At 48.6% G+C, this 13,878-nt stretch overlaps 1 protein-coding gene across 2 annotated transcripts in view; it reads right to left on the minus strand.

Annotated features, from left to right (window-relative positions):
• VPS13D (vacuolar protein sorting 13 homolog D) overlaps positions 1 to 13,878 on the minus strand; it is a 2,754,556-nt gene that overhangs the window by 2,490,346 nt on the left and 250,332 nt on the right. For both annotated transcript variants that reach the window (XM_086921894.1, XM_086921893.1), the window contains exons 11-12: positions 3,337 to 3,438; positions 2,887 to 3,088 (exon numbers count right to left, since the gene is read on the minus strand). In XM_086921894.1, the coding sequence (XP_086778020.1) occupies positions 2,887 to 3,088; positions 3,337 to 3,438 (304 nt within the window). The remainder of the gene's footprint in view (positions 1 to 2,886; positions 3,089 to 3,336; positions 3,439 to 13,878) is intronic.

The following is a 13,878-nucleotide window of genomic DNA, read 5'->3' on the forward strand; positions in this document are numbered from 1 at the left end:
AGCGAGTTACTGTACTGGAGTCACAAATGTTACATCAATGATACTTAAGCAATTGCAAGCCACTTTTGTAGTGAAATATAGGATAAACTTACCATTTGAAACTATGTGCATGGATTTCCATCGCACAAATATGATTTATGATTGCCGATTTATAAGGTTTTATCGCACCTTAAGTCACTATGTGGGGATTTAAACAAAACACGAGTACCACATATCACGTTACAGTGGACTTTCATGTCTATACTTCTTTTAGCCCTGGGGAAGTCGCAGGACAATTCTCCCATCAGTGCGACGGATCTCGTGTTGGCTTGGTAAGGCTAAGAGAACTGACATAGTCTAATAAAAGAACAATAAAGAACAGGAAAAGACGACGACTACTGTTAATTCTTGATTGATATCGGATATTGGTTGATATGTGTGTTCTGGGGGACATCATGTATATTGTTATGTTGTCTTAGACCACATATTAGGGAGTAGGGTGGTTCTCCCTACCTCTTTAGCCCTGCTGTTTTCTATAACTACTTAAACATATAATTTGTGGACTCTCTTTTGGGGCGCAACTTCCCTACAAATCCACCGCCCACCTTTCCTAGGTAATAAAAACACAGAGATCCTCGGCGGAAGCATTAAACAGTAGAATTTCTGATTTGTTATGATTGATCTTATGTCCCCCGATTAGCCTAATCTTGAAGACTCTTCACCTCTTAAATCAATACTCGAGCAATACTTTACAAATGGTTGGTCGGAGGAGATAGTCACAGTAAGAAGTCCTGCAGCACAGATCGGGCAAAATGTCCATCACTTTGGACTTCAGAGATGAAATTATGTCTGGTGAAGGAGTGGACCAAAGTCCCGATCACAGTCGACAATGTTCCAGGATGGGGACACCCCTCGACAAAGCTGAAGAAGCAGACTTCTTCCTGGTGGAATGGGCCTTTATTCCTTAAGAGGGGTCTTTTTGGCATATGCATAGCAGATTCTAATGCCCAGTACAATTTGTCTGGGAAGTGTTCTTTTCTAGACATCCTTGCCATTTTTGGCACCAAGCTAACCATTAGATAGAAGGTCATCCTTCAAGGACCAGTCATCATAAAAGCTGAGAACCAAAAGGAGCTTAGTCATTCACAGCATTTTTAATGACTAAACCACGTCCAGATGAAGATACCACTTATTATCAGTAAGACGTCCAGGGAACCTGCTAGATCATTGACAACCAACCCGAACTCAAGAGGCTGAGCCCAAGCTCACAGCTTCAATGCTTCTTGGCAATGAGGGTGTGAGCCCATGCCACCCTGTTTGTTGATGTGACACAAGGTGGTCATGTTGTCTTTGAGGACCTGAAATGACCAAACCAAAAAGATGGCAACAATTTCTTCAGTGTCAGGCAGATCGCCTGCAGCTTGAGTAAGTTGATACAGCACCTCTTTTACAATAAAGATAACTGTCCTCCGACCACCAAGTCCTCTATATGTGGGAAGGCCCTGAGAGACATTGTGTGCAACACTGCATTGATAAACAGTAGGCATTGTGATGGCTCCAGGTGCGACTTGAAGACATTAATAGAAAATCCTAAATTAAACAAAGGGAAAACTGGTGCACTCAGTTGGTCCGAAAATAGCTGTGGCAGTTCCATCTTCAACAGTCATAAGTATATTCTAAGTGGGGCGAAACTGTACATTAGTGCACATTTCGCCTATAATGTGTAATACAGTTTAAGCACCACAGACCTTCAGTAAACACTACAGACCTTTACTATGAATGTCCACTCACCTTCCCTATGCAGATGCCAGCCTGCGCAAAATGGTAGTCTCACACATGCAGCCTGCACATGCATGTGCTCGTATGTTCATGTGTAACCAACCTGAGGCCTCTTCCCTAGCTGTTCAGCAGTGGCCTTATCTTTAAAGGCAGACAGTGGAGGTTAGTATTGTCAGTCCATTTACTGTGAGTGATATTCAGGTAGTGAAGGTTACTCACAGTAAAAGTATAAAAAAAACTGGGTAGTCAAAAGCGAAAATCCAGGGGATTAGGTTGGCGGAACCAATTTGCAAAAAAAGTACAACTGATTATCTTCGACAGATCACATGGAACACACAATATTTACCTACTCCAAGACAACACATTAGACAGAACTCATGGCTTTCTCAAATGCATATGCCAGTAGGGTCATGCACCTAGCTAAGGACTGCCCCTAAAGAAACAGCCAGCTCTCATGTGCCAACTGGACCTCTAATGTAGGCCACACTGCATTTTGATGAACACATGTACAAATACAATATAGCGGGCAAACTCTTTACCCAACAGCCCGCCCCACTCAACACATGATCACACATCAAATAACTTAAATAAACATTAGTTAGGCCATAGTGCAATGAACAACACTGATACATGTAAGTGGATAAATTAATTATGCTGCACGACACAACCCACTCATCTACTTAGTAGTCGGAACTCATGACTTAAAAACTAGTCAGTTAGTCAATTTGCTAACAGTCGAAAAGCAAGAGCACTGACACTTCTGGCCACACAAGGGGCAAATGTTCTTCCCCATAGAATTAAATAAATTGAAAAGTCTGAAGGAAAGTTTACTCACACACTAGATACTCTAGGAAGATTTAAGACACTACTGATTATAAGGACTGTATCACGACTTTTGTAACAATACACCAAACATTCAAGTCATTATCAATTCATTTTAAAAATAAACACTTAACCAAGATTAATCGGATAAAAGAAACTGCTAAGAACATACTTAAAATGGTGCCTGGAACTTTAAAAGCACTCCAAAACCATACCAATGGAAAAAATGTGTCCTAAAAATACTTATAACATGGTCACAATGGTGGAGAATTAATCTGAAGGAAATCCATGAAAGCAAAATCATACCAAGTATCTCTTCTGGATTCCATGGTTCTTGCGCCTGTCTCTCTTCATGACCTCCTTCTGCCATTTGGGGGGAATATCCATACCAGCCACCCCATCCAGGAAACCAAGACTGGAGATATTGTATCATACCACTACCACTATCATGGTCAGGGCTTGCATCAGGTGACTGTCTTTGGGGATCAGGTACTGGTTCTCTTAAACTCTGGCAAGAAATAATAGAACAGACAATAACTTCTCAATTTAATCCCTTATTATGTTAACATAATAATGGTTTATGAACACAATGAAAACAAACCTGTATTCCACAGATAGCATTTTATTTTTAAACATCAAAATTAAAGAGTTTGACAATGACTCCATCGCAGGCAAAAAATAAATGAATCCTTGATCTTAAAGATGCTGGCCTGCTTAAACAAGAAACAAATATAAATGCAACGTTGATGGTTTCACCTCTGCCAGGTCCTTTTGCTTACGAAGTTTGTCATGGATCACTTCCTGTAAGATCTTTAATTGATCAAAGGTTTGTTCTTCTTCAATGCGATCAATTTCAGCCTATAAAATCAAAATAATAATTATTTAATAAATTGAATGATTTCTAGCGGTTACAAAAAAACATCATTTTTAGGAGTCAAACAAGAACAAGTTACTTACCTTCGGTAATGTCTTATCTGGACGAGACTATCTAGCCGCTGATTCATTACCTTAGAATTATCCCAATATGCGGATACTTTTTGTGAGCGTGGCGTCATCAGTGTTGTCAACGCCGTGATGTGTGCGGTGCCTATATAGGCACCACTGATCAACAACAAGAGAGATAGGGAGAGTCCCGAACACTCTTAGTCCCCAAACTATATTAGACAACAACAACAAAAGAGTGTTCCTATTCTGATCTGAATAGAAAGGATGCACAGAGCACAAGGAACCAACAAAGCCCATTTGGTTTGTTAAGAAAGCCCTCACTCACCGACCTGGTCGGTGACTTGCTTCATCATCGGGCCCCACCGGGTGTGACCGAATGCCACCCCGGGGTGCTGCGACGCCAGAATTACTGCGGAGCTGGTCTTGTGAGGGTGGGAGGGCTATGTGAAAGATTATGTGGATAGTGTGAAGTGGTGAATTAAAATTGCCTTGTATGTATCAAAAAATTCTTTTAATCAGAGATCATCAAGGACAAGGTTAAAAAATGTGATGGTAAGTAAGGCCAACTAATTGGATGGTCTACTACCACTAGCATTAAGTGACAACGTGAATGGTCAACATGAACATGTTTCAGCCGGTGTGGTATAATTAACCTGGCATTCGTCAGGACCTAGAGTGTAAACCTCGGCGGTATGGGCACTCTAAGGCCCACCCAACCAGAGGACTTGAAAGTGAAAAAAGTCTGTGAAGTGCAAAAAACGAGGGGGCATCACCACCCGAGGGCAGGACGCACACAGCCTCAGGTCTCTGAATTTTAGAGACAAAAAGTAAAAAGCACTTCACAAGGGATGAAAATCCACCCCATAGACCGCGGGAGGGAGGGGACGGCGCATTTGGCACATCGCCCACGGCGCCTGTCTCCTGTAGGTACACCTAATCAGCCCTCGGAACCGGGTCTCGCCGGCTGATTAGGTGAGACCCGGTTCCGAGGGCTGATTAGGTGTACCTACAGGAGACAGGCGCCGTGGGCGATGTGCCAAATGCGCCGTCCCCTCCCTCCCGCAGTCTATGGGGTGGATTTTTATCCCTTGTGAAGTGCTTTTTACTTTTTGTCTCTAAAATTCAGAGACCTGAGGCTGTGTGCGTCCTGCCCTCGGGTGGTGATGCCCCCTCGTTTTTTGCACTTCACAGACTTTTTTCACTTTCAAGTCCTCTGGTTGGGTGATTTAGAAAAGGGGGTGGTGATGAACAGAGTGTCTGAGTTAAACAGACCACTCTTACCCAGTCCAAAGATCAGGGCTTGATCCATCACCGTTATTTATCTCACTGCCCCATCCCAGCTCAGAACCTGGCTATATGCAAATCAGTCTGTCCCTGGCCCAGTGCATCATGGGAACAGGGCAGACTAAACTACCAAGCCAATTCTTCACCAGAAAGGAGACAAGCTACCGGGGACCGGTTTCTGGCATTTCAGCCTTCTTCGGCCCGGCTTGCTTGAATCCTGATGGAGCAGTGAGAAAGGGACTCATGTCTGAGTATACCCTGCCACACCTATAGTGGCCAAAAACGATTTAGAAAAGGGGGTGGTGATGAACAGAGTGTCTGAGTTAAACAGACCACTCTTACCCAGTCCAAAGATCAGGGCTTGATCCATCACCGTTATTTATCTCACTGCCCCATCCCAGCTCAGAACCTGGCTATATGCAAATCAGTCTGTCCCTGGCCCAGTGCATCATGGGAACAGGGCAGACTAAACTACCAAGCCAATTCTTCACCAGAAAGGAGACAAGCTACCGGGGACCGGTTTCTGGCATTTCAGCCTTCTTCGGCCCGGCTTGCTTGAATCCTGATGGAGCAGTGAGAAAGGGACTCATGTCTGAGTATACCCTGCCACACCTATAGTGGCCAAAAACGATTTAGAAAAGGGGGTGGTGATGAACAGAGTGTCTGAGTTAAACAGACCACTCTTACCCAGTCCAAAGATCAGGGCTTGATCCATCACCGTTATTTATCTCACTGCCCCATCCCAGCTCAGAACCTGGCTATATGCAAATCAGTCTGTCCCTGGCCCAGTGCATCATGGGAACAGGGCAGACTAAACTACCAAGCCAATTCTTCACCAGAAAGGAGACAAGCTACCGGGGACCGGTTTCTGGCATTTCAGCCTTCTTCGGCCCGGCTTGCTTGAATCCTGATGGAGCAGTGAGAAAGGGACTCATGTCTGAGTATACCCTGCCACACCTATAGTGGCCAAAAACGATTTAGAAAAGGGGGTGGTGATGAACAGAGTGTCTGAGTTAAACAGACCACTCTTACCCAGTCCAAAGATCAGGGCTTGATCCATCACCGTTATTTATCTCACTGCCCCATCCCAGCTCAGAACCTGGCTATATGCAAATCAGTCTGTCCCTGGCCCAGTGCATCATGGGAACAGGGCAGACTTGTTTCCTTCCCAGTGTAAGAATTGGCTTTTGTAGTTTGGTTTGCCCTGTTCCCATCATGCACTGGGACAGGAACAGACTAATTTGCATACAGCCAGGTTCTGAAACTGGGATGGTGCAGTGAGCTAAAAAACGGTGTTGGATCTAGCCCTGATCTCTTGACTGGGTGAGAGCTTTCTGCTCAATTCAGAGACTCTGTCCCTCACCACCCCTTGTTGTAAATATTTTTGTCCACCCTAAGCGTGGAAGGGTATTCTCAGATGTGAGACCCTTGCTCATTGCACCATCAGGATTCAAGCAAACCGGGCCGAAGACGGCTGTAATGCCAGAAACCGGTCCCCGGGAGCTTGTTTCCTTCCCAGTGTAAGAATTGGCTTTTGTAGTTTGGTTTGCCCTGTTCCCATCATGCACTGGGACAGGAACAGACTAATTTGCATACAGCCAGGTTCTGAAACTGGGATGGTGCAGTGAGCTAAAAAACGGTGTTGGATCTAGCCCTGATCTCTTGACTGGGTGAGAGCTTTCTGCTCAATTCAGAGACTCTGTCCCTCACCACCCCTTGTTGTAAATATTTTTGTCCACCCTAAGCGTGGAAGGGTATTCTCAGATGTGAGACCCTTGCTCATTGCACCATCAGGATTCAAGCAAACCGGGCCGAAGACGGCTGTAATGCCAGAAACCGGTCCCCGGGAGCTTGTTTCCTTCCCAGTGTAAGAATTGGCTTTTGTAGTTTGGTTTGCCCTGTTCCCATCATGCACTGGGACAGGAACAGACTAATTTGCATACAGCCAGGTTCTGAAACTGGGATGGTGCAGTGAGCTAAAAAACGGTGTTGGATCTAGCCCTGATCTCTTGACTGGGTGAGAGCTTTCTGCTCAATTCAGAGACTCTGTCCCTCACCACCCCTTGTTGTAAATATTTTTGTCCACCCTAAGCGTGGAAGGGTATTCTCAGATGTGAGACCCTTGCTCATTGCACCATCAGGATTCAAGCAAACCGGGCCGAAGACGGCTGTAATGCCAGAAACCGGTCCCCGGGAGCTTGTTTCCTTCCCAGTGTAAGAATTGGCTTTTGTAGTTTGGTTTGCCCTGTTCCCATCATGCACTGGGACAGGAACAGACTAATTTGCATACAGCCAGGTTCTGAAACTGGGATGGTGCAGTGAGCTAAAAAACGGTGTTGGATCTAGCCCTGATCTCTTGACTGGGTGAGAGCTTTCTGCTCAATTCAGAGACTCTGTCCCTCACCACCCCTTGTTGTAAATATATATACTCTGGTTGGGTGGGCCTTAGAGTGCCCAAACCGCCGAGGTTTACACTCTAGGTCCTGACGAATGCCAGGTTAATTATACCACACCGGCTGAAACATGTTCATGTTGACCATTCACGTTGTCACTTAATGCTAGTGGTAGTAGACCATCCAATTAGTTGGCCTTACTTACCATCACATTTTTTAACCTTGTCCTTGATGATCTCTGATTAAAAGAATTTTTTGATACATACCAGGCAATTTTAATTCACCACATCACACTATCCACATAATCTTTCACATAGCCCTCCCACCCTCACAAGACCAGCTCCGCAGTAATTCTGGCGTCGCAGCACACCGGGGTGGCATTCGGTCACACCCGGTGGGGCCCGATGATGAAGCAAGTCACCGACCAGGTCGGTGAGTGAGGGCTTTCTTAACAAACCAAATGGGCTTTGTTGGTTCCTTGTGCTCTGTGCATCCTTTCTATTCAGATCAGAACAGGAACACTCTTTTGTTGTTGTTGTCTATATAGGCACCACCCCAGCACGCTGACGTCAGTTTCTTTTCGCGCCTTTCCATGCCAGGAAGGTGGAGCCACAAAGAACACTGATCTCTGGAGTGGAAAACTAGTGCCCTGAAAGGGAATAAACACTGTCCCTTGAAATACGTTTGCACAGCAGGAAGGATGGGTGGGACAGTAAGGAATATGCGGCTAGATAGAGTCTCTACCAGATAAGGCGTTACCAAAGGAACATAAGTTGTTCAGCTGATAGAGACTTCAAGTGCAGATTCCTCAACTTAGAATAGATACCCAAGCAATACCTTCCCGGAGGTGGGTCTGCAAAGCCATTTCATACTAAACAGTCCTGCAGGGCCAAACGAGCAAAGTGCCTGTCCTGATGGCCCTGCCTGTCCAGGCAGTAGTGCTTGGTGAACGTGTGCAGAGAAGCTCATGTTGCTGCTTGGCAGATGTCCAGGACTGGAACTCTGCGAACTAACACCGTGGAAGCAGCCTTAGCTCTGGTGGGATGAGCACACAAGGTCCAGGGTGTTGATTCTTAGCCAAGGAGTAGCAGAATTTAATGCAGAGCACGATCCATCAGGAGAGGGTCCGTTTCTGCACAGCCTTCCCCTTCTTCGTTCCAGCACACCCCACGAAGAGTTGGTCATTCACCTGGAATTCTTTCTAGAAGTTCAAAGTAGAATGACAATGTTCTTTATGAGTCCAATCGGTGGAGTCGCTCCTCTTCATTAGATGGCTGAGGCAGAGCGCAAAAATGTAGGCAAGGTAATAGACTGTCCTACATGGAAGGGAGCGACTACCTTTGGTAGGAAGGATGCTCTAGTCCGAATAACCAGCTTGTCTGTGTAGATGTTACGATACAGAGGCTAAGATGACATAGCCTGGAGCTCAGTGACCATCCTGGCAGATGTTATTGCCACTAGATTCTGCATTCTTCGTTTTTCTCACAGGTTGGAGTCCAGTCTGGTTCTTGCAGGTGATCGGTGGAGAGCGTGAGTGAGCAGAGAGCAGAGACGGTGAGGCGGTGGCGACCAGCAGAGATCACGGATACCGCTGTCCACCACTCGCACACCGTCCAAATAACATTTTACACAGCATACCGCCGCCGGAAGAGTACTGCGAGCGAAGGCAGTGAGGGCGGTGAAGCGGAGCAGGAGCTTCCGCGATCTGAATTCCACACCGCCGTCGAAGAAATCAGGCGCGGAGAACTGCGGAAAACGAGAGCCGCAAGCAGTAGCTGCTGGCCAGCTGGCTAGTAGCGGAAAGGCACCAGGGGACCGAGGTTGTACCTGTTTGTCTGCTTGTCTGCTAAGGCTGAAGCCGCTAACCACAGTAGACCACAGCGTTTTGCACAGAAGCAGCTTTGGGCATATAGAGGCAGGCTGCGGAGGGCTTCAAAGGCTCTGGATGTTTGGAGGCTGCCAGGGACTCTGGTACTGCTGACTTTGTACTCTGGGGACTGCGGACCCTGGGGGGGGCAAAGCGAGGGTAAATGAAAACTCTCAATTTCCACCCAGAAAAGGATCCCTAAAGCATCCTGCTGTCAATCTGAGAGCTGTGGCAGCCGCTGGCTCTGGAGGCTGGATAAATGAGCATCAAACCTCACGGTTGGGAAACTAGCAAGGAGCAACCGGAGTCCTTTTGTGGCGCATTTCATGCCCCTGCATTTTTGCACTTCCACATTAAGGAGCCTCGGGCTGTCATCAATCAGACCCGGGCGGACTCAGGCGGTGAGTGTGGGAAGGGGGAGGTGGTCTGAGCCGGCTCCATCCGACGAACCCCCCCAACCCCCCTGGCCTTAGACCCACCCGCACGCTGCATACAGCCTAGAAGGGGAACTTGGACACTGGATTTCGCACTCTGCCCTCCGTACACTGTTTTAACCACTCAGCTTATTCCAATATACCAGCACATTACATCACCCTGTCATTCTACTTCTTCATCGAAAGTAATAACGATATCGACAATGATTTGCAATGTACATCGTGTAATTATACAATATTCATACTGGCACAATTAGACCCCCACAGGCACAGGGGTCCTGAATACCGCACGTGTACAGTCCGTCTGCGGAGGTCTGTTTTCCGTTTCCATTGACAGTAACTGATCACCGGATGGAACGGTGATGCGGTTATCTCCATCCTGGGTTACCATCGTTTGGCGGAAATACTAGTACTTAACCACCCGCTTTCCCAGCAATCTCTGTCATCATACCGAAGTGCTGACGGCAGCAGGACACGGAAGCCAACCGAGGCGACTTTCACAGAACCCAGCAGAGATCGCACCGTATTATCAACGATCCTGGTAAGAATGCAGATAACCCCCCTCCCATTCATCTGCTTTACATCCCAACCCACTGCTAGCCTTCTCACCTCATTTCATCTGCCCCTCCAGGCGTAACAGTCCAACGTGACTATTTTGAATCAAGGGAACATAAATGTGAGAAGTTGGCCCGATATGCAGTGTTCACTATTCTAGCGACCACTATGCATCGGTCCAAACGACCCTTATGGTGATTGGTTGTAAGTCAACCTTAGACCAGCTATCCTAGTAGCGTGGATACGAGCAGTCTTCGGGCTAAACTCTAGAGGGCGTGTTAAGCCAGCTGTTATACCATCACATACCCCTTGAACACCAAGTGAAAGGACACCACACAAGTGTTATGAAAATAAACAGTATATTTATTAGAATCACAACAGCCCTGTACTCTTTATGAGGACAGGGTACTAAGCACAGAACAAAACTCTTAGGAAAATACTTCAAGTGCACAATCAATACAAGTGCCCGAGGGCACGGAAAGGTTAGTGGTCTCGGGCGGACCCGATAAGGCAAGTCGGAAGCGAGGGACTCGGGACCCTTAAGTAAGGAGGCTATGCGGGCACCGAAATGCCGAAGTTACCTAGCCCCAAGGGCTGCGGCTGCACAAGTCTTTACAGGCGTCGGGGGTCTTCGCTGACGAGCCAGGAGCCGGAAGGAAGGAGTTGCTGGCCGGCGACCAGTGGAGATAGTTCGTAGAGATCCAAGCCTGGATCAGAGATGGATGACACCTGAAAGCAGAGGGGACCAAGTTCGTACTACTAGCCAGTAGTCAGAGGGCACCAGGAAGGCACCGGATGATCGTCACCTCGACTAGGTGAGTGGGCGACGCTAGGCTCTGCAGTCTCACGGACCAGGAGGCGTTGTCGGCGACCAGGATGGAGGTGCGAGCTGTCCCACGAAGGTTGATGGTGTCGGCGTCGCTGGGCCCAGGATTGGGGCAACAAGCCTTGGCAAATTTCAGGGCCACGTGGTGGGCCTAAAATGGTGTCTTGAGTGGACCAGGAGGGTCCGGGGTGCTCCTCTCGCAGAAGGGAGCAAAGGCCAGTCTGGAACAACCAGACCAGCAGCGTTGGTTGTCGGGTGTCGTCAAAAGAGTCACAAGCCAGATGCTAGTGATCGGACAACGTGCTGAACAGCAAACCAGAAGGGCCCCACGCAGATCGTGGAGATGCTGGGAGGCTGCACTTCGGTGTTGGAGCTGCTCAGGGTCGGGGCTTCTCGGACCCCAGAGCACTCACCAGAGGATTCCTTCGGTGGTCGTGCTGGTTAAGAAAGCGTGCAGGTTTTGATGATGGCCGGTCCCTCGAAGTCTCGTCGCACCCACGGATCTCAGCTGAGCTGACGATGTGGGTAGAGGTCAGAGGTGCCAGGGAAGCCGGTTCTCGTCGAGCTGGGCAGTCGGATTCCTGAGGAAGGACTTGCAGCAAACCGCAGAGTTCTTAGATGGTGCCTGCGGACGCAGGGTGACTACTCCTTAGCCACAAGGGAGAAATCTTAAGAAGAGTCTCTAAGTCCTTTCGTAGAAAGTATTCTTGATTCAAAGATGATCTAATTTGGAAGGGTCCCCGCTCCGGCCTTTATCCTAAAGAAAGGGGTGGGTACATGACTAGGTCCTGCCCTAGGGGTGGGACCAGGAAGGGGGGTAGTTACACCCCTCTCCCCTGCCGGACTTTCCCCAGGTCAGGGGCTGCGCGCCCCTGGAACTGGCTCTAACCGGCAGATGCGTAGTGAGCACCGGGGTGCCACTCCGCAGTCACCTTCTTGTAAAGCCCTGCCTACCCAGGATACACAAAACCCTGTCTGGGATGGTGCGAACACCGCCCCGGACAGGAAACCCTTTGTCCGAGCTCTCCTCGCTGGAAGGACTCCCAGCAGCAGGAGGTCAGACTCGTGTCTGTGGTGGCAGCATCCATTTTGTGGAGCTGAGGCTTCAGTTAACTTTAACCGGGGTTCACAGTTACGTACATGTCGTGTCCCTCTAGAAGGGCGAAATGCTAACCTCGTCGCCAGCATTGGTGAGGGGTCAGCATCCCGATTCGTATGACACCTTACTCGACATGTCTTGATAACGCGATACCGAAGTTACCAATATGGTACGCGTTATCATGGAACAGCCATTGGGTCTTGGTTCCGCAAGCTGCAACCAGGCTCGGCTCATGCCAGAGCCCAATTCACACGATTCCACGCACTCTGCCTTCAGGATTGTCAAGGCCTGCCAGAGGAGTGACTGATAGGAACTCGGGTGTCCATTTTAGGGTTAGATATAGGGATACTATACCTAAAGCAACGGGCGAGTACGCCACGTTGCCCCAGCTGTCGCGCAGCCAGTTGTGTCAGATTTAGCTGGTCATCCAGGGGTGGCATAATACATGCTTCAGGCCCTGGTAGGCCCTGGGTACACCGATGCCCTGAGTTACAGGGTCTGACAAGGTGGCCCAGTTCCAATTGGAAATGTACCTAAGGTACATGGAATCCATTTTAGAGAGAGAGCAGTAGGCCTGGGGTCCTGATTGGCAGGGCCCCAGGTCAGCTAAGTCGGAAAACCAACAAAACACCAGGCAAAAAGTCGGGGGTAACCATAGTCAGGTATCTACCTTCCTACACAACCCCCCCCCAAACGAAAGGAGATAAGGCTATCCTTGACCAGGTAAGCCTATATTGCCTGAGTGGCCATATGAGGTGGTACATGCACTGGCATGGTTACCCCCTGTATCATGGTCCACTAAGCAACCCCTCACCCTAAGGGTATCCGAGGGTCTCCACCATAGAGAATCACTACCTGTGGCGTGCTTTGGCAAAGTAAAAGGCTGGTGTGGGAATGGAGTACTGAAGTGAGACTCCACTACTGTTGGGCTCAACTTCCTCCAATCACTATCCACCATATGTGCCTTTCTTTCCAGTACTGAGTTGCTATGAGCTCTCAGGGTCAACCTCTGGCTACCTAAAGCTGGAGGCTGAGTCCCTCTGTTTGGCTTACTGGAGGGACAGGTCAGGTTTGGGGTTTTTAGGCCCCAGGTTTGGCTGTGCCCAGCAGTGTCCAGCTGTGGGAGTTCCCTAACTAAGTTTAAGGGGGATCCCTCAGGAGTGTGTTTTATTTTCACTTGGCTAGGGGTACTAGCTTCAGTGATCCTAATCCGCTGATTGGGAAATTCTTTTGGACAGGGGGCCCTTTGGGGTCCACCACTGGCCTCCCTGACCTCGACAGCCCTGGGCTGATGGAGGCAGGGTAGAGAGGGGCAGGTTACCTGCTCCAGACTGGGTCCCGCCTGGGAAGGTTCCACTGTCATCAGGGGCTCTGCCAGGCTAGGCCTGACTACCTCTGGGGCCGTTCCTTCACCAGGGGTAGAGTCAGTTCCCTGAGGAGGCTGGCTCTCACCTAGTGTCTGGGAGGGGGAAGACTTTTCTTCCTCCTCAACGCTCTCTGTCTGAGTGGAGTGATCCATAGTTTCAGGCTTCACAACACTGTTATCGGTCTGAGTTTGAGCTGTGGCCATCACAACTCCACCAACCTTTTCAGGAAGGGACTCAGTTTGGGTTTGGGCTGTGACCATCACAGCTTTGCCAACCTGTTCAGGAAAGGCATCTTTCTGGGATAGGGCTGTGACTGGCACAGCCCTCCTGACCTGTTCAGGGAGGACTTCTGGGACTGGGGCTGTGGCTATCACTGCCCCACTACCCTTACCATGGAGGTTTACCATTCTAAAATGGGTTTCTTGTTCTACCTCAGCCCAGGCTGAGGTCTCTAAATCATTCCCCAGTAGGCAATCTACAGGCAAGTTTGGGGACACTGCCACTCTCTTGTGACCAGTGACACCTCCC

Source organism: Lissotriton vulgaris, chromosome 5, assembly GCF_964263255.1.
Source record: "Lissotriton vulgaris chromosome 5, aLisVul1.2, whole genome shotgun sequence".
Lineage (NCBI taxonomy): Eukaryota > Metazoa > Chordata > Amphibia > Caudata > Salamandridae > Lissotriton > Lissotriton vulgaris.